The 21142-nt window shown below is 46.0% G+C and overlaps 1 protein-coding gene across 3 annotated transcripts in view; it reads left to right on the forward strand.

Moving 5' to 3' along the window:
* MAPK14 (mitogen-activated protein kinase 14) overlaps positions 1-21142 on the forward strand; it is a 91158-nt gene that overhangs the window by 57261 nt on the left and 12755 nt on the right. For all 3 annotated transcript variants that reach the window (XM_062186020.1, XM_062186019.1, XM_062186018.1), the window contains exons 4-8: positions 9765-9876; positions 10497-10526; positions 10840-10887; positions 12276-12390; positions 13252-13323. In XM_062186020.1, coding sequence (XP_062042004.1) covers positions 9765-9876; positions 10497-10526; positions 10840-10887; positions 12276-12390; positions 13252-13323 — 377 coding nt within the window. The remainder of the gene's footprint in view (positions 1-9764; positions 9877-10496; positions 10527-10839; positions 10888-12275; positions 12391-13251; positions 13324-21142) is intronic.

Consider the following 21142-nt stretch of genomic DNA (forward strand, 5'->3'; position numbering starts at 1 on the left):
GACAGAGAGAGAGGTCTTTCATTAACTGGTTCACTCCCCAGATGGCTGCAATGGCCGGAGCTGCGCCAATCTGAAGCCAGGAGCCAGGAGCTTCCTCTGGGTCTCTCACATGGGTGCAGGGGCCCAAGGACTTGGACCATCCTCTACTGCTATCCCAGGCCATAGCAGCTGGATGGGAAGTGGAGCAGCCATGTCTTGAACCGGCGCCCATATGGGATGCTGGCACTTCAGGCCAGGGCTTTAACCCCCTGCACCACAGCGCCATCCCCATAAATCGTTTTTTTGAACAAAGGAAAGTAGAGCGGTAGGTTCTGATCCTGTGTACTCTCTCATCTAACCTCATTTAACCCTCTTTCCATGCTCTCCATTTCAGTTTCTGGCCTCTCATTTTGCCTGGAGTATAGGTGACCACATTCCCAGTAGTCCTTCTGCCTCCAACAGTCCCCACCCATCTATTAGTGGCCTCCTTCACGTCCTTCAGGACTCTACTCAAGGATCTCATCAGAAGTTCTTTTCCTTTCCCAGTCCTTTGCTGAAAAAGTACTCGCACACACGATCACTGTCTCTTACTTATCTGCTCAGTTTGTCATAGTTTTTACCGTGAAGTCTTTGTTACAGTGTCTTCTACTTGTAAGCTCCAGTAAAACACAGCATTATTTTCTTATTTGCTGAGATGTTAACACTTAAAATGGTAACAGGCACTCAGTTGAATAGATGAATGCAAAGATTGCCATGATGGGCAGGCATAGTGCGCTAAAGGACCTCATAGAACAGCCACCTGGGGCCAGCACTATGGTGTAGTAGGTTAAACCTGCACCTGCAGTGCCTGCATCCCATATTGGTGCTGATTTGAGGCCCAGCTGCTCCACTTCTGATTCAGCTCCTTGCTGATGGCCTGGGAAAACAGTGGAAGACAGCCCATGTCCTTGGGCCCCTGCACCCTCATGAGAGACCCAGAAGAAGCTCCTGGTTCCTGGCTTCAGATCAGCACAGCTCTGGCCATTGCAGCCATCTGGGGAGTGAACCAGCAGATGGAAGACCTCTCTCTCTCTGTCTGCACCTCTCTCTGTAACTCTGTCTTTCAAATAAATAAAATCTTTAAAAAAAAAAAAATACTATTTGGGATGCCTGTATTCTGTATTGGAGCCACTGGGTTCAGATCCCAGTTCTGCTTCCACTTCTAGCTTCCTGCTAATGTTCACACCTGGAGGCAGTAGGTGATGGCTCTAGTAACTGGGAGCCTGCTGCCCCATCGGAGATCTGGATGGAGTTCTGGGCTCCTGATTCCAGCCGGTCTCAACCCTAGCTGTTATGAGTATTTGGGAAATGAACTAACAGATGGGAGTTCTCTCTGTTTCTCTGTCTCTGCCTTTCAAATAAATTTTAAAAAAAATTTTTTAGACCGGTGCGGTGGCTCAACAGGCTAATCCTCCGCTTTGCGGCGCTGGCACACTGGGTTCTAGTCCCGGTTGGGGCGCCGGATTCTATACTGGTTGCCCTTCTTCCAGGCCAGCTCTCTGCTATGGCCCGGGAGTGCAGTGGAGGATGGCCCAAGTCCTTGGGCCCTGCACCCACATTGGAGACCAGGAGAAGCACCTGGCTCCTGGCTTCGGATCAGCGCGATGCGCCGGCCACAGTGCGCCGGCCACGGCGGCCATTGGAGGGTGAACCAACGGCAAAAGGAAGATCTTTCTTTCTGTCTCTCTCTCACTATCCACTCTGCCTGTCCAAAAAAAAAAAAAAAATTTTTTTTTAAAGAACTGAGTCAAACGTGTATGGTCTAACCAGAATACAGGGTACTGAGCAAGCACAGAATGCCAGAGCAGCTCAGTGGAGAGAGCCTCTAAAGAGGGTAATGGTGGTGTCTGAAGACCAGACAGACAGGGATGGGATGTGGAAGCTTCAATTTATTCCATAAAATCCAAGAATGAAAGAAATGTGTAAATGTAGAGCGGTTTGTATGGAACAGAGAATGTTAAGGAAGTTGATACCATTGGTTCTTCTTTGTACTTGGATGAAGATCATACAGTAATGAATCTGGGTTTTTTCGTGTGTGTGTGTGTGTGTGTGTTGGGGGTTGTTTTCCTAATTTAACTAATAAACATTATCAGCTTGTAAATAATACCTTCCTGCATCACTGGAAGAATACACAGCCCAGTTTTTTGGGCTTACAGAAATACTTTTATTCCTTGAAACTAGACTAATTAGGATAAGTAATACAAGAAGAAATGCAATCTGGGAGGAAGATGAAGTAAGTTGTATTAACATTTATGTTTGCAGGGTTTTTTCCTTATCAGTGTTCTGCTGCAACAGGGATAGTACTTGGTGAATCTCCTTGTGATGTTTTTACTGGCCCCCATTTATAATATAACTAAATTACACATCCTTTAAGAAAATACCATTCAGGTTTTTTTTTGTTTTGTTTTGTTTTGTTTTTTAGACAGGCAGAGTGGACAGTAGAGGGAGACAGAGAGAAAGGTCTTCCTTTTTGCCGTTGGTTCACCCTCCAATGGCCGCCGCGGTAGGCGCGCTGCGGCCGGCGCACCGCGCTGATCCGATGGCAGGAGCCAGGTGTTTCTCCTGGTCTCCCATGGGGTGCAGTGCCCAAGCACTTGGGCCATCCTCCACTGCACTCCCTGGCCACAGCAGAGAGCTGGCCTGGAAGAGGGGCAACCGGGATAGGATCGGTGCCCCGACCGGGACTAGAACCCGGTGTGCCGGCGCTGCAAGGCGGAGGATTAGCCTACTGAGCCGCGGCGCCTGCCCAGTTTTTGACATGATCAGTAAGATGCCATCTTTTTCTTAGAGTAGCTGATTTAAAAAAGATTGCAAAGCTTCAAGGTCTAGTTTAGAGTCTGAATCCTTCACACAGTCTTTCTCTCATTAACTCTTCCCTAGGTCTGTTAGGACCCTTCTTGGCTGTTCTTCAGTGCCCAGATGTCCCCTCTAAAGTTCTGACCATGCACTATTATTTTTACATATTTTTAGATGCCCTGCTGTCATCTAAATTCTGTGTTTGTCTTCTACCACTGCAATCCCTGTGCCCAAAAATAAATACTTGTTGATAGAGTAGTCAAATGAATGAGTGACTTGGGCCATCACTGTTTAGAACTGGTTGGTGATTTGGTTGTCTGAAAGCATGCTCAGTTCTCTCGCTCTTGACTAGCTCTTTTGTTTTTACCTGCTAACATAGACTGAGTGGTAGAATATTGAGTCTAGTTTAGTTGATGCAGGTAAAGTTCAGCTTTTGGTCATTTTAGCTTTAAGGGAGATTAGTTGGAGAAATAAACTTGCTGAACTGCCTACCTGGCTACTGAATGGTTTTTCTAACGCCTTACGTTAGAACAAACTGGTCTGCTTACCACATCTGTGACACGTATAGTTCAGTAAAATGTGCCCTGGCCTTGTCTTACTATTGGTACTAAATGAGTTGTCCTAAGTCATTTGATTTAGTAGTAACTGAGTACTTACTCTCTGCAGATACTTCAGGTGCTGCACAGAACAAAAAATAACCCTATCCTCCTTGAATATCCTATAAGTAAATGACAATAAACCGTGAGCATACACAAAGAATTCTGTGTGTGTTAGCAGGTGGTGAAGCTATATTCAAAGAGGAAAGGTAGAACAGGGAAAGGGAAAACTAAGGGAATATAAGAACAGGGAGAGAGTTGCAATTGTATTTTATTATTTTTTTTAAAAATTATCTTTAAAATTATTTTGAAAGGGAGAGTTTCAGAGAGGAGAGACAGGGAAAGAGAGATCTTCCATCCACTGGTTCACCCCAAATAGCTGCAACAACTAAGGCTGGGCCAGTCCTCATCCAGGAGCCTGGAGCTTCTTCTGGGTCTTCCACATGGGTTCAGGTGCCCAAGCACGTGGGCTATCCTCTACTACATTCCAGGTGCATTAGCAGGGAGCTGGTCCAGAAGCGGGAGCCTCTGGGTCTTGAACCTGCACCCATATGGGATGCCAGGGTGGAAGGCGGCGGTTTAACCTGCTGTGCCATAACGCTGGCCCCAGAAATTCAATTTTAAATGGAGTGGAAAGTGTAGGCCTCATTGAGGTGAATTTTGAGCAAAAATTAGAAAGGTTGGACACAGGCATATCTAGTGCAAGAAAGTTCTAGGCAGAAGAGACCTGTGTATAAAGGTCCTGTGGCAGGAGACTGTTGCTGGAGCAGGGAGGCCAGTGTGGAGCTGAGCGGGCACAGGGGAGAGGAGTTGATGAGGAAGCCAGACAGAGGGGTAGCTGGGGACAGGGCGCTGGACAAGGGCTTTTCAGGCCATTGAAGGGATTTTTGTGTTTTACTCAGAATGAAATGGGGGACCACTAGAGGAAGAGATTGACATGATCTGGTTTTCATTTGCAAACAATCACTCTGTTCCTGTGTGGGAATAGACTAGAGAGTTTCGGGAGCTTATGGTTACCCTGGTGCGTGTGTGTGTTAATTTACTTGAAAGGCAGAGGGACAGACACAGAGAGAGATCTTCCATCCTCTGGTTCACTCTCCAAATGGCTGCAATGGTCAGGGCTGGGCCAGGCTGAAGCCTGGAGTCTCATCCAGGTTTCACACGTGGGTGCAGGGGCCCAAGCACTTGGACCATTCTCTGCTGCTTTCCCAGGCCATTAGCAGGCAGCTGGATTGGAATGGAGCAGCTGGGATGGGAATCAGTGCCCTTATAGGATGCAGCGGCGCAGGCGGCAGCTTAACTCACTACACCACAGCCCGTCCCCTCCTGTGTTTGTTTAAGACGGAAAAAATGCTTTTTTCCATTTTATGGTAATTGCTTTCAGTGGTGCTGGTAAGTAGAGATGCCAAGCTATAGATACACAAGAGATGTTTTCCCACGTAGGCTGTTTTGATTGTATGATGCTGTAAGTGGGGGCAGATGGATGATCGCTGGATGTTATCCAGGAAGGGCCTAATAAATAAAGCTCTAGAACGTGGCGCTGGCTGGAGCTCTGACAGCCACTTACTGCAGAGCTCTGCCCTTGCTGCTGCAGTACATTTTACTCAGAGTCATTTTGAGAAAGGCTATTTATGCCTTTTATATTTTGATTAAATTTAAAGGGAATCATCCTCACCAGTGAATACTCAACGTCTGTTTCAGCCTTTACCTTAATAAAATCTGACCCAACTCCTCTTTAAACGTGGGAGAACTAGATAGCTTTCCGACTGCACTCAAATCAAACCTGCCTTAATTTACTGTTGGAGTTATTTAGAAAGATTTATTTGAAAGACAGAATTAGGGGCTGGTGTTGTGGTATAGCAGGTTAAGCTGCCACCTGTAATGCCAGCATCCCAAATGGGTGCTGGTTTGAGCCCCGGACACTCCACTTCCAGCTCCCTGATAATGCACCTAAGAAAGCAGCAGCAGATGGCCCAAGTGCTTGGGCCCACCCCTACACCCATGTGGGAACCCAGATGGAGTTCCAGACTCCTGGCTTCTACCTGGCCCAGCCCCAGCTATCTTGGCCAATAGGGGAGAGAACCGGCAGATGGAAAATCTCTCTCTTTCTCTCCCCTCCCCCGGCTATCTTATCTCTCTCTCTCTCTCCCTATTTCTGTAACTCTGCCTTTCAAATAAAGAAAGAGAGGCTGGCATTGTGGTATAGCAGGTAAAGCCACTGCCTCAGACACCAGCATCCCCTGTGAGCACCTGTTTGAGTCCTGGCTGCTCCACTTCTGATCCAGCTCCCCGCTAATGGCTTGGGAAAGCAGTGGAAGATGGCCCAAGTGCTTGGGCCCCTGCACCAACATGGGAGACCTGCATGAAGCTCCTAGCTCTTGGTTTCAGCCTGGCCCAGCCCCTGCTGCTGCAGCCATTTGAAGTATCAACCAGCAGATGGAAGATTGCTAACTCTCTCTCTCTCCCTCCCTCTCTCTCTCTCTTTCTGTCTCTCCCTCCCTCTCTCTGTAACTTTGATTTACAAATAAATAAATAAATGTTTATACACACACACACACGTATGCAGAATTAGAGGCATATGGACATATTAGTTAGAATTTCTAGGTTTCCTTTCAAAACAAGATAGATTCTGAGTAGAATCATCCAGGGCAGTGTTCTCTTTGTTTCCTTCCTGTCCTTAAAATTATTTAGAAAAGTTGAGAGAATAATCCTTTTCTTATCTGATGGCATAAAATGTAATCATCCACATGGCAGTCTTGCAAGACACAAACAGAATAAGCCTTAAAACGTTGTAATTATTATAATTATGGCAACCATTATCCTGGATTTTTTAGAGAGGTCTTGATTTCAGAATATTACGTGGTTATTCACAAGAGTCTCATATTTGTCAGATTAGGTGCCAATTTGAGATTTAAAAATAGAGACTGGCTGGCGCCACGGCTCACTAGGCTTATCCTCCGCCTGCGGCGCCGGCAACCTGGGTTCTAGTCCCTGTTGGGGCGCCAGATTCTGTCCCGGTTGCTCCTCTTCCAGTCCAGCTCTCTGCTGTGGCCTAGGAAGGCAGTGGAGGATGGCCCAGGTCCTTGAGCCCTGCACCCACATGGGAGACCAGGAGGAAGCACCTGGCTCCTGGCTTCAGATCGGTGCAGCATGCCAGCCGTAGCGGCCATTTGGGGGGTGAACCAACGGAAGGAAGACCTCTCTCTCTCTCTCTCTCACTCACTCACTGTCTAACTCTGCCTGTCAAAATAAATAAATAAATAAATACAAAGACTGATTGGTATGGGGGATGGCACTAAGTTCTTGCCAGCTCTGCTTTCTCATTAGTAAAGATTAACCATCGTGATAAGTATTGAGAATTGTTAAGGAATTTACCTGGAGATAGTACTTCCTTGCTTATTGTGATAATTATAAAATCTTTTTTTTTTTTTTTCTTAAGATTTATTTGAAAGGCAGAGTTACAGAGAAGCAGAGGCAGAGAGAGAGAGAGGTCTTCCATCCACTGGTTCACTCCCCAATTGACCACAATGGCCAGAGCTGAGCCAATCCGAAGCGAGGAGCCTGGAGCTTCTTCCTGGTCTCCCATGCGGGTGCAGGGGCCCAAGCACTTGGGCCATCTTTCACTGCTTTCCCAGGCCATAGCAGAGAGCTGGATCAGAAGTGGAGCAGCCGGGTCTCAAACCGGTGCCCATATGGGATGCTGGCACTGCAGTTGGCGGCCCCTATAAACCTTTTTAAAAAGGTCCTTCTCTTGCTGTAAATTCTGTGTCAACTGGAAGACTTTGGAGGCAGTGTGATTAGGATCATGGTCTCTGGGATTAGATAGATTTGAATTCAGCCCCTGACATCTCCACTCCGTTGGACCCTGAGTCGGTTACTTCTCCTGTCCTGTCGTCCTTTCCTCATCAATGAAATGAGTTACCTTACAGAGCTGCAGGGAAGAGCGTGTGAGACACAAACCCAGTAAACTTTACACAGTACTGGCACAGACTAAGCACCAACTGCCTTCGATTCTGTTATGTTAAGCTGGGAGTCCAATGTACTCTTTAAATTCTGTGTAGAGGTCACCCTTTCCTCAAGACAATATAAATATGCGGGGCTGGCACTGTGGCGCACTAGGTTAATCTTCCTCCTGGGACACTGGCATCCCATGTGGGCACTGATTCTAGTCCTGGCTATTCCTCTACTGATCCAGCTCTCTACTATGGCCTGGGAAAGTAGTGGAAGATGGCCCAAGCACTTGGGCCCTGCACCCATGTGGGAGACCTGGAAGAAGCTTCTGGCTCCTGGCTTTGGATCGGCCCAGCTCCAGCTATTGTAGCTATTTGGGGAGTGAACCAGCAGATGGAAAAACTTTCTCTCTGTCTCTCCCTCTCACTGCCTGTAACTCTACCTTTCAAATAAATAAATAAATAAAATTTTTAAAAATATATAAAATATGCAAGTTTTAAAATATGAAATGTTGGGGGCTGGTGTTATGGCATAGTGGGTTTAGCCACCACCTGAATTGCCAACATCCTATGTGGGCATCAGTTCTGGTCCCAGCTGCACCATTTCTGACTCATCTCCCTGCTGATGTGCCTGGAAGATGTGCAGCAGAAGATGGCTGTGTTTGGGCCTCTGCACTCATGTGGGAGACCCAGATAAAGCTCCTGGCTCCTGGCTTTTGGCCTGGTTTAGCCCTGGCCCATATGATCATCTGGGGAATGAGCCAGCAGATGGAAGATTCATTCTCTCTCTTTCTCTCTCTCTCTCTCTCTCTCTCTCTCTCTCTCCTCTTTCTCTCTCACTTTCTCTCTAACTCTTACAAATAAATTAAGTAATTTTTTAAAAAAATTTTATTAAAAAATGAAATGCTAAAATTGTAACCTTAAAGTTACAATTAGGCTAACACCTCTTGGTCTTGAAATTGAGAACTGGGGCCAGAATTGTGGCACAGCAAGTAGAGCCACCACTTGCAATGCTAGCATCCCATGTTGGCGCACTGTTTCATGTCCTGGCTCCCTGGTTCTAATCCAGCTCCCTGCTAATGCACTTGGGAAGACAGCCACCTTCATGCAAGACCCAGATGGAGTTCCAGGCTCCTGGCTTCTGCCTGGCCCAGCCATGGCTGTTGTAGTCATTTGGGGAGTGAACCAGCAAATGGAAGATCTCTGTCTGTCTGTCTCCCTCCCTCTGTCTCTTTCAAATAAATAAAAAATCAACCTTAATAGGGAGAGAAAGAATGAGAACTATCCATGGCAGCCATACAGGAAAATTGAGACAGAGGACAAAAAAAAAAAAAAAAAAGGAATTCCTCTTGGAGGAAGGAAACTGTACCCTCCCTGCCCCCCACCGCTGCCAACTTTTTATAATTGAGCCTCTTTGGTACTGATCTGCCTTTTGTGTTGCTGTGGTTGTGTGATCCAGTAATGAATGGGTGAAGGCTTTGTGTACAGAATATCTGTGGTGAACCTGTTGGACTTGAATGTAATCGCTTCCTGTAAAGACAGGATTAATAACCAGCACCACACCTGTGAGGAGAAGTTCTGGAATGTCGCATCTGCCTGTAGATAAAATGTGTTCCTCCTTCTTGCAAGGGGCATGTGACACTGTCGTCAATGGACAATACCCCTTTACTAGTCATCCCAGGAAAAGGAGAATTTTAGTTTGAAAATCTAAAAATGCTGATTTAGAGCCTATAATGTGGAAAGTTGTGGCAAGTTGATAATGAGATGAAAGTGTAGTGGTGGATTTAAAAATACAAGGTACTTAATTATGGCCATGTACTGTGTATTTCTCCTGCAAGAATAAGATTTTTTAGGAAAGCTGACAGTCTTTCTAATTTCCATATATGCTTTTTTTCTCCCAAAAAGATTGGCAAAACATAGAGCAAGTAAATTTTCAGAGAGTTAAGCATTGTGGTTCCACAGGTTAAGCCAGCACTTGGGACACCTGCATCTCATCTCAGAATGCAAGGGTTCAAGTCCTGCCTCCTATTCCCGCCCAGCTTCCTGCTAATGTACACCACGGGAGACAAGTTTCTGGGTCCCTTCCACCCACATTGGAGACCTGGATGGAGTTCTTGGCTCCTGGCTTCGGCCTAACCCAGCTCCTGCTGTTGTGGACATTTTGCGCAGGGGGAGGGGGCAGTCAGTGGATGGGCGATTTCCCTCCTCCCCCACCTTTCAAACTTAAAAAAAGAATATGAAAAAAGTAAACATTTTAGAAGAGATGGTGTAAGTGGTTGTAGAGCTTTCTAGCTTAGTCACTGTGGTGGGCAGCCTTTCCCGAAGCACTTTGTAAAGCCTTGTGGGATGCGCGCTTCCTCAGAGGGATCTTGGGATTGCCATGTAACTCTCCGTTAACTTCTAGGTATCTGGTGACGCATCTCATGGGGGCAGATCTGAACAACATTGTGAAATGCCAGAAGCTTACAGATGACCACGTTCAGTTCCTTATCTACCAGATCCTCCGAGGCCTAAAGGTACAGGCAATGTTGGTCCTCGTTTTGAGAAATGATTTCTTCCTCCCCTCCACATAGAGCTTAAAACAAACAAGCAGACATCTTTTCTGAGGTCACATGTGGAACCATGAACTGTCAGGTTCACTCAGTGATCAGTGTTACAGCAGGTGGCCAGTCCTGTTTCTTTTGTATTTCCCCAGCCCTAGGTGATTTTAAAGCTGGCCTAGACACCGCATGTAGCAGCCGCCTCTAGACACTGCAGGCTGCATACCTGAGAGCCCAGAACTCTGTTATCATGTCTGTCTCCTGATATAATGTGTTACCTTTCCAGTGTGATGCTGAGGCCTAGGAGGGAGTCCTCAAGGAGTCAGTTTATTTGTGGGAGGAGCAGAAAAGGTTAAGAATGAAAATTAAACATTAGAATTTAAAATTAAACTGCCTTTTATATTTAGCCATGAGGAGTCTTTGTTGAGCACCAGAGCACCAACCAAGTAATGGGTTGAAAGGTCCAGAGACTGTTGGCGACCCCCTCTGATTTCCATTCCCGTCATGGACACCATGAGTGGCTCATGAGAAGTCAGTGCAGGGTGCTGGGGTTGGGGCTGGAGACAACTTTAACTGGCTTTTTTTTTCTTTTGCAGTATATACACTCAGCGGACATAATTCACAGGGTATGTATTTGACATTTAGGTGATGTGGTGTGGGGGTGGGAGAATAACATTTTGCCATGATCATAATTTAAACTTACTTTAGCTGTTGAAATCTTGATGAGTGCAACTCTGCACTGGATTTACATGGATTAAAGAAAGAAGATGTGCAGTCTGTGCCTGTGTGAGGCTGTTTGGACTAGAGACTGTGGGGCAGAGATCGTGTATTGATAGCTGGATGAGGTCTTTTATGTCTGCACCCTCGTTATTACCTGCAGGGAGAGCATTTATCATGCATCGTAACGTTGATCCTCCCCTCTCTGTGCTTGCTGCCTAGGACCTAAAGCCTAGTAACCTAGCTGTGAACGAAGACTGTGAGCTGAAGGTAAGGTGCACACGGTGGTGAGGCTCGCTTTGCCTGGACACTGTAGTTTGGGTAACCAGGCGTACTTATTTTACTTATTTTATTTGAAAGGCAGAGTGACAGGGAGAGAGAGAGAGAGAGAGAGATCTTCCATCTCCCGGTTCACTCTGTCAGTGCCTGCAATAGCTTGTTGGTAGGCCAGGCCAGAGCCAGGAACTCCACCTGCATCTCCTGTGTGGAGACAGGAACCCAGGTACTTGTAAAGCCTTGTGGGGCTCGCGCTTCCTCGGAGGGTGCAGCCATCGCCTGCTGCCTCTCAGGGACATTAGCAGGCTTGGAAGTGTGGAGAAGCTGGGATGCAAGCCTGCACTCCTACAGGGCATGTGGGCGTCCCAGTGACAGCTTGCTCTGCTGTGCCACAACGCCACCCCTAGGCAAACTTTCATAAGGAGTGCATTTATAAACCATGACTTTTTATCTGGAAACTCATATTGTCCTTAGGAATATCAGACTTTGAAATTTAAACCTCTCTCTGTCACTCCACCTTTCAAACAAATAAAATCTCTTTCTCTAAGAAAAGGACATGTTAGCCCCTAGAATGAGTAAGCTGTGTAAGTGACAATGAAAGTGGCATCAGGCGGGTTGTTTCCACTTTAAATTAGAAATGTAACAAATTAATTGTAATAAAGGAAAATCATAGTCTGAATATCAAGTAAGAAATGCTGAAGAGGTGATTACAAAATAGATTGCTAAAAAGAAAAATGACAGAAAGCCACTCACTCAAAACAATTGAAACAAGAAATAAATGAGCTGTCACTAACGAGCAAGCAGCTCGGGGACTCGTTTCATTTCACATTTTCTTAAATCAAGTTTTAAAAAAGATTTTTACCTGCAGTAAAATGCACCACAGAAGCAGCGCCGTCAGGATGAAGAACACTTCCCTCTCCCAGCGTTTGGTGGAGATGGAGTCACACAGTGTGCGGCGCGAGTGTCTGCCTGTCCTCTGATCTTTTCTTCTGTCTGTCCTCGCTCCTGTTCATTGCTGAGTGCTAGTCCATCTCGTGAACACACCAGCATTGTTCCCCTCCACGATTTGCTCCAGGTCCAGTCTGGGCTGCCTAGAAAACAAGTCACAGTGACACTCAACGTGCAAGGCTTTGTGTGGATGTGTTTTCATTGCTCCTGAGTACAGAAGTGGCATTTTATTTTTCTTTTTGCAATTTTTTTTATGGTTTTTTATGTAATGTTTTTTAAAGTTCTTGTGTATTTACCATACATTCGAAGTATGGATCAGAAATCTGTTTATGAAAATGCTATATTGTTTTCCTTCTTTTGTTAAGTCAGCATTTTTCCCCCCGGCCTACCTTGTAAGTCTTAGCAGTTGGTCTGTCCTGTTTTCCTTTCCTTAGATCCTGGATTTTGGGTTGGCGCGACACACTGATGATGAAATGACGGGCTACGTGGCCACCAGGTGGTATCGGGCTCCTGAGATCATGCTGAACTGGATGCACTACAACCAGACAGGTACTGCCTGCACTGGTGACTCAGGGCCTCGCTAATGCCATCATGGATGTATTTGGGATTCTCAGAGATGGAGGAAGTGAGAGGAAACACCTTTTCCCTCCCCAGTGATCCTTTTCAAGCCTATTTCACTTGCTCAATGGGGAAGTGAGGTTTTTTTCCTACACTGCTTTCAAACTTGGTGATTTAGCAATGGAGTTTTTACTTACTTGGATTTTCAGTATAATCCTTTGGGCACTTCTGACCTGAAGACAGTGGGTTCATAATCTGAAGTCCTCAGGACGAGTGACATCCATCCCTTTGTGAACAGCTCTGTCTCTTACCTTAGTTTGCCTTGTTCCACCCATGCTTCCCCCAGAGTGGGATGGAAGTCCAAAAGTCAGAGTTACACAGAGAGAGGAGAGGCAGAGAGACAGAGAGGTCTTCCATCGGATGGTTCACTCCCCAATTGGCCACAGTGGCTGAAGCTGTGCTGATCCGAAGCCAGGAGCCAGGAGCTTCTTCTGGGTCTCCCATGCGGGTGCAGGGCCCAAGGACTTGGGTCATCTTCTACTGCTTTCCCAGGCCATAGCAGAGAGCTGGATGGGAAGTGGAGCAGCCAGGTCTCGAACCATCACCCCATATGGGGTGCCGGCGCTTCAGGCCAGGGCGTTAACCTGCTGAGCCACAGTGCCGGCCCCAAGGGTGGAAGTCTTAATGAGCTGATTTACTTCTAGAAAAACGAGGATGGTTGTTGAGCCTCACATGTCACACACACACTAGTTTGAATATTTCACTGTAGTTATTGTTCTGTCTGTGGCCAAATATAACAGTGGTGGGAGTATTTGCATGGTGTGTACTGTTGTTTCTCTTTAATTTTGCCAGTTGATATTTGGTCGGTCGGATGCATAATGGCGGAGCTGTTGACTGGAAGAACACTGTTTCCTGGTACAGACCGTATCCTTTGATCAGCTGTGGATTCTTGTTTTTTTATCTGTATTCCAGTGTCCACGGACATGTCCTACCCTTACCTCTCAGTTACTTGCTTTTACAACCCAGATATGCTTTCTGAGGGATGCCGTCTTGCTAAGTAGCTTGCCTGGCCAAGAAAGAGGCTTCAATTCACTTTTGTGAGCTGGAAGGATTCCTCATAAGCTGGAAAATGCTGTAAATCTCTCGTCTGTCATCTTTTTGCAGTAGGTTCCTCTTTATCTGAATATTAATGTTTCCAAAGCAGTTCTGAGAGCTGAGCACACTTGCGGGGCCCTTGGGATCCCAAGGACAGGTTTAGTCTGCTTGGACAAACACTGAATGAGCACAAGACACCCATTTCCACCTCCAGGGCATCTCACGGTTGTGTTTGCTCTGTGTACTAAAAAAGCTATGTTTGTAATGCTTTGCAGTGATGCACCTGCTGATTCTCATTCTGCTCATCATTTAACAACAACTAGTAAAAGCAAGAAGTGATAAGGCCACCCTGTCATGTACTTTTGTTTTTTTCCAGCACAACTTTATCCCATCTTTCAGCCAGATGTCAAGTTACTCCCAAACTTGTGTTGAGTTTATGGTTTTTCAGCCCCCTTTATTTTAGCTACTTTCCTATCTGTAGTGTGCTTGTTTCACAGTTCAGTAATAATGTCCTCAACATGTGGTTTGTTGTACCTCCCATCAGTTCCCCTTGGGGAAGATGTTTAGGTGGGAAAAAAGAATGTTAAAGTGTATGTCTGGAATAGATTTGGGGGAATTTTGAAAGATTCAATTGACTGTCTTTTAAATGGCTTTGGCTGGGCTTTTAGAAATGTTCTGATGGCCTCTGTCATGCTTGGCTATGGAGAAGCTATCTCAGCTCCTGGCTTAAACTCATTGAGTTTATAAACCAGAATGTCGGTTCACTAGGTTGCACCTTGGGATATGCTTCTGCGGCGACTGGTTTTCATGTGCTCTCTCTCTCTCCATGTAGTCTGTCTGCCACTAGAACTGAAAAACCTCTGTTCCCCAGGTAGAGCTGCCTCTCTCTGAACAGCACTGGACTGACGCGGAGTTCAGTCTCCCCACACTTAGTTCCCTGTGTGACTCCATACCTCTGGATTTTCAGTTAGCTTAGTACCTAATATGTCGCCTTTGTGTCATTACATCTCTGTTTCTCAAAAATTTGAATATGGACTTGGGCCAAGTTGAGAGAATTAGGTAAAATGTATCATTTCCCTTTTCCTCAGGTCTCAGCCTACTGTCCTGCATTTGTTCTCTAGAGCAGATGCTGTCCTGATGCTGTCCCCCCCCGCCCCACACTGGCCCTTCTTCTTAGCATCTGTATCTCTAGCCAGCATGCCATCAGTCTCATACTCCTGCCTGCCTGGACACACAAAACAGTGGAGAGAGACACAGTATGCCCGTACTCTGAAATCGGACTTTTGGTTTTAAACCTTAGCTCTTTTACTTGCAGCTATGTGACTTTGGGCAAGTTTTCTAACCTCTCGGTTTCCCTAACCATAAAATGGTAGTCATAGAACGTATCTCACAAGGGAGTGGTGAGAAGTCAGCGAGATAATAGCAGCAAAGTACTCAGCCCAGAACCTGCCAGTAAATGCCTTTGTGTTAGCAGCCTTTGCAAAACAGTTTCCTCTCCACCCACCCACTTTATTGCCAACCTGTGAATCATTAATGGTTACATTTTAAAAAGTATTAATTCTGTGGCAGGTAGTAAAGAGTGGCTCCCCTTAGCAGGCTCTTGGTAGAAAGTCTGCCAGCCACTGGCTCTTGTGCCCCTAGGGTCCCGTTCACAAACAGCTGTCTACTTCTTGATGGCTTGGCCCTAGAATGTTCTGTCTATAGGAAACCACCCCTCTATGCATACCTTTGTGAGCTTTAGACAAACACCGTAGCATTTAAACTTTTTAATACGGCATCTATTTTTTAATACATGAGAATTCATTTCAAAATTCTAATTTTAGTAATTCAGTGTTTCTACCTGGCTCTTTTTCAGGCAGCTGTTCTCCTGGATTGTAGAAATCAAATTGAAGGCTTTGTATTTGTATCATATGTCATCTTTCTGTCAGTTGCCATCTGTGTAGATACAGCTTTGGTAGCTTGACAAGAAGGAGAGAGGGAATTGTTCCCCATTATTTTTCCCATGCCCGAGGCGCACAAAGGTCACTTGTGTTCCAGCATAGTCAGTCTTAATCCTCACAGCAGAGCTCTAGAACCCTAGGCCCTGGCTCAGAAGACTCAGCTCCAGGTGATGTGGCTAACGGCACAGTCTTTAGGATCTGCCTATGGCCTGAGCCTCCAGTGTGCAAGTCGGTACTGACCACAACCAGGGTTTAACCTCGCTCAGTTTGAGTTTTAACCTTGGCTGATCCTGAAAAGGTTAGTTAGCAGTGTTTCATCATTTTACCCAAGGTCCCAGTGGCATCAAAAAGCTAATCATTAGAAGACAGTGGTGGGCGTTCGGCCTAGTAGTTACAATGCCCATGTCCTACATCACAGTTGCCTGGGTTCCACACCTGCCTGTGGCTCCTGGCTCCAGCTTCTTGCTAATGTGCACCATGGGATGTAGCAGTGATAGCTCAAGTAGTTGGGTTCCTGCCACCCTCATGGGAGGCTTGGATTGAGTGCCCAGCTCCTGGCTTCAACTTGACCCAACCCCAGCCTTTGAGGGCATTTGAGAAAAGAACTGGCAAGTGGGAGCTCTCTCTGCCTTCCTGCTATATGTCTGACTCCCTCTGCCTCTCAAATAAGTAATATTTATATAAGATTGTTATTTGTTTGTTTATTTATTTATTTAAAAAGCAAAGCAACAGAGGGAGATCTAGCAGCTGGTTCACTCCCCAAATAGCTATAAGAGCTTGGGCTGGGTCAGGCCACAACCTGGAGCCAGGACCTCCATCTGGGTCTCCCACCTTGGTAGCAGGGGCCCGAGTACTTGGGCTGTCATCCACTGCTTTCCCAGACACGTGAACAGGGAGCTGGATGGGAACAGGGGCAGCCAGGACTTGAACCTGCACTCTGACATGGGATGCTGGCTTTGCAACAGCGACTCACCCTGCTGTGCTCCCGCACCGGCTCTAAACAAACACCTTTAAAAAGGAATTAAAAAACATCTAATCGGACCCCTGTTTTTATAGATAAGGAAACCGAGACCCAGAGAAGACATATCTGAAACAGTGTGTCACTCAGGCCCCAGTTTATTTTCAATATTCTGGTCTTTAGTACTAGTGCTCGAACTGTCAAAAACTCTTCTTGTCAAAAATCTTTGGAGAATATGCTGGCCCTACACTTTATTCCTTTAGCCTAACAGGAATGTAGCATTCACTTAGGATTTTTAAGTGCAACTGATTGCTGAAGCAACCTCTAGAGGGTGCTTTTTATTTGGAACCAGAGTTTTCTCTTATTTTCCTCCTTTGTTAATCCTCTTGGGTTTGAAACTTGTGGTTTTTCAAGTTAAAAAAAATTTTTTGGTCTATTTTTGTTTATCTTGAGAAGTGGGGAGACAGAGACAGAACTTCTGTTTACTAGTTCAATCCACAAATGCCCTCAACGGGCTTCTCACCTGTTCATTCTGATGATCTTTTGCTTTGAAAGAGGACTTGGTCTAAAGAGTATTCTTAGGCGTAAGTTGTCCTTTTCCTCACTTGTTTTAGAAAGGTTCAGCAGATTTTTCTAATTTAAATTTTGACGTTAAAACACATTTTAAGCTCTCAGGAAAAATATCTTCTACCTAGGAAGAAAGGGGTTAGACCTCTTATGAGAGATGGCTTGCTGTGGAAATAACTCATTGTCATAATATGATAAATTTTGCTTTGCTCTGCTTATGTAGCTGCTTGAAGCTCCTTCCGGCTCTAACTGCCTGGACATATGTAGTGGCCTTACAGTAGCTGGTACTGTTGGAAGGTTACCCTGTGTTTCAGTGGATTGACCAGCTTTTGGAGAATCTATGGGGATTTCTTCTGAGGTTTGCATGCTTTGATTTCCTTCAGGCAAGTGCTTTTAGCTACTAAGCAGATTTTCATTTTGCATTGTATGTTTACTAATCTTCTACTATTGACTGTCACACTGTACTGATTCTCTTTGTCCACAGCCCTCACACACATGGCTATACATTTATATACTTGTTAAGTATATAAGTATAAAGTATATGTATACTTGTTAAGTATATAAGTATAAACGCTTCAGATGGAGTGTGTGAGAACTTTGCTAGGCCTGAGATTAAATGAAGGCACTTTTCTGAACTGCTTTCTTGTATATACACTTTCCAAAGAATCTGGTCATTCTGGGTCTTGAGGGCAAGGTTGGAAGGTAGAGCTGAATTGGAAAGCATATTACAGCAAGTCTTCAAATAAACCAGCATCCATTGAGCTCCTTTGTGGAAGGTGCCAAGGACGAGATGATCCCTGTCCTATAAAACAGATTCATCAGAGTCAGTGGAAAGTGAGATACAGGAGCTACCTGAAGAAATGTTTGCAAAACAGGATGGAGTAATAACACTATAATAGAGGTATCAGTAAGCTATTGAAATACAACAGAGAATTAATTAAAATTTGAAGATATCCAAGAAGACTTCATAGCAGAGTTCTTACTTGAACAAGACTTTGAAGGGTAAATAAGAAGAGCAAAGGCTTGGTGCAAGTGAGGAGTGGAGGGGATTCTTGTTCATGTCTGGAATAAATAAGAACTTGGAAACTTGGAAGTGCCTGGAGTAACTGGTATGAGTTGAAGTGTTGAGTGCACTCAGAAATAACATTTTGAGGTCGTCAGAAAAGAAGCCTGATGCCAACTCCTAGAGGGCCACAAACGTGAGGTTGCAGACCTGCCTCTGTCTCACATCAGAAGAAGAGGGAGAGACAAGGGGTCCCCAGCCCTCTCCTGTGTGAGTCACTGTGACTGGCCGGTGTTTTATTCTTCACGTAGGTGGGGGGAAGTTAGGGCAGCTGAGAAACTCACAGCTCAGAGTCTTCTCTCCTCCTTGCAGTAGAAAACTTATCATTTCAAATATCAGAAAGAAGTCCCTTAAATAAGGCTGTCGATCTCAACAACTTTATTTTAGAGATTAGTGTTACTGCACATTTTGTAAAACTACCCACTTGAGAGTTGAAGTAGTCTGGTTTTTTCTCATCCCAGACATACATGTGATACATGTGTGAGAGAGAGATGTGATACATGGTGTATATACATGATGTGTGATACATGGAAAATGTGTGAAGAAACTAATCTTTTGTAAATTGAGTAATTTTAAATGAGCAAGGAAGGTCCTTTGCTGATTTCTGTTTTTGTTTTTTTGTTTAAGATGTATTTATTTGAAAGGCAGAATTAGAGAGAGGGAGAGAAAGAGAGAAAGGTCTTCCAGCCACTCATTCACTCTCCAAATGACTACAGTGGCCAGAGCTGGGCTAGACTAAAGCAAGGAGCCTAGAACTCCATCTGGGTCTCCCACGTGAGTTTAGGGGTCTAAGGACTTGGACCACCTTCTGCTGCCTTCCCAGGTGCATTTGTAGGAAGCTGCATCAGAATTGGAGCAGCTAGGACTCAGACCCGCACTAATGTGGGATGCCAGCATCACAGATGGCTGTTTAACCAGCTGTGCCGCAACACTAGCCCCTGATTTCTGTCCTAATGTAATCTGATTATGTTGGAGCAAGACAAGATCCATTCTACCCCATCCCTGCCGTGTCCTCATAAATGTGGGCTTCAAATTTTTTGTTCTTCTCAATACCTCGAAGTGAGAAACCAGTGTTAGCATCTTAACTTTCAGAACACACCAAGTTTTGCCATTTATAGATGACAAAATTCCCTAATAGTCTTTTTTTTTTTTTTTTTTTTTTTTTTTTTTGACAGGCAGAGTGGACAGTGAGAGAGAGACAGAGAGAAAGGTCTTCCTTTGCTGTTGGTTCACCCTCCAATGGCCACCGCGGTTGGCGCGCTGCGACCGGTGCACCGCGCTGATCCGATGGTAGGAGCCAGGTGCTTCTCCTGGTCTCCCATGGGGTGCAGGGGCCCAAGCACTTGGACCATCCTCCACTGCACTCCCTGGCCACAGCAGAGAGCTGGCCTGGAAGAAGGGCAACCGGGACAGAATCCGGTGCCCTGACCGGGACTAGAACCCGGTGTGCCGGCGCCGCAAGGCGGAGGATTAGCCTAGTGAGCCGCGGCACTGGCTACCTAATAGTCTTAATTTAGAAATAGCTTATGTGAATGGACTTGTTTGGGTCTGGGATGGAGTATGGCATACACTTTCTCATAAGGCCACACAGTAAATACTTTAGGCTTTTGGAATGATATGGTTTCTGTCTTAATTCTGCTCAGTGTCGTGTGAAAGCAGCCATCAGCAGTGTATAAATGAGTGAACATAACTGTGTTCCAATAAAACATTATTTGTAAAACAGAAAGTGGGCTGGGGTTTGTGGACTCCTGTCTAGAATTTTCTTCCCTTTTGGCCCATTTTATGTGGGGCGGAGAGGGGAAGAGTCAAGATGCCAGTCGTTTTATTGCATAAGTAATTCCTGTAACTTAGGCAACAGTGGCTTGCAAGAGCCATCAGTTAAGTTGTACCATATTGCGTTCTCATGTGAAATCTTAAACCCAAGTCTCTTCCCCCATCCTGCCCTACACTCTCCTCCAAGACGCTGAGTGCCTGTCATGTAAGGATATTAGGCTGAGCACTGGGCGTAAGTGGGTCCCCACCTTCACCTAACTGTAACCGCCAGTGGAGGTGACAGACAATAACAGACCAAGTAATCCTGGACCACCATGATGTCATCGAGCGTGGCGCTGAGGTGAGGCCCCAGGAGGTGACATTTACACTGAGACTGGAAGTGGAGAAGGATCTGAGGCTAGCCAGGGTCAGAGGACAGCATCCTCCTCTTCTCCCTCCCCCTGAATATCAGTATAGTCGTGGGTAAAAAATTCAGCTTTCACGGAGAACATTAAATGCTATTTTTAATATCCAGTCCCCTGCCTTTTTTTTTTTTTTTTTTTTGGACAGGCAGAGTTAGAGAGAGACAGAGAGAAAGGTCTTCCTTCCATCGGTTCATCCCCCACACGGCCACTATGGCCGGCGTACTGTGCTGATCCGAAGCCAGGAGACAGGTGCTTCCTCCTGGTCTCCCATGCGGGTGCAGGACCCAAGGACTTGGGCCATCCTCCACTGCCTTCCCGGGCCACAGCAGAGAGCTGGACTGGAAGAGGAACAACCGGGATAGAATCCGGTGCCCCAACCGGGACTAGAACCCGGATTGCCGGCGCCACAGGCGGAGGATTAGCCAAGTGAGCCATGGCATCGGCCCTCCTTTTTAAACTGCCTTTCTAGGCAAGACCAGAGGCAGTGAGAACAAGTGGGAAGGCTTTGTCTCCTGGTTGTTATGTGCACGGACATTCTGGGTAGCTTTGAGCACTCTGGCCTCGTATTTAGAGCCGAGGATATGTAGAGTTTGTGGGGCATTCTGTATTCATATTGCATTTTTCAAGGTGGAAGCCTCTTCTGCTTTAGCGTGGTTCTCTGCAGAGAACATGTAGTGGGAGAGTGCCCTCTGCTGGCTGTCACTCAGTGTGCTAGGGGGAAGTTTCTAGAGGGCATGCCAGAGCCCTCAGGCTTTGGGATCCTAGCAGGCCTCCTGCTGTCACATTGCGACATCCTTGGGCCAGGCTTAGAGGCATGTGCGCAGACAGATGTCCATCCCTAGCTGCTGAGCCCTGCTTCCGTCTTCTGACCAGTGCTGTTTGCTTGACTGGCTGCTGACGCTTTGTTGGAGGTGAGGAGGCAGGTGTGGACTTCTGTGTCTTC

The sequence above is a fragment of the Lepus europaeus genome, chromosome 3, assembly GCF_033115175.1.
Source record: "Lepus europaeus isolate LE1 chromosome 3, mLepTim1.pri, whole genome shotgun sequence".
Taxonomy (NCBI): domain Eukaryota; kingdom Metazoa; phylum Chordata; class Mammalia; order Lagomorpha; family Leporidae; genus Lepus; species Lepus europaeus.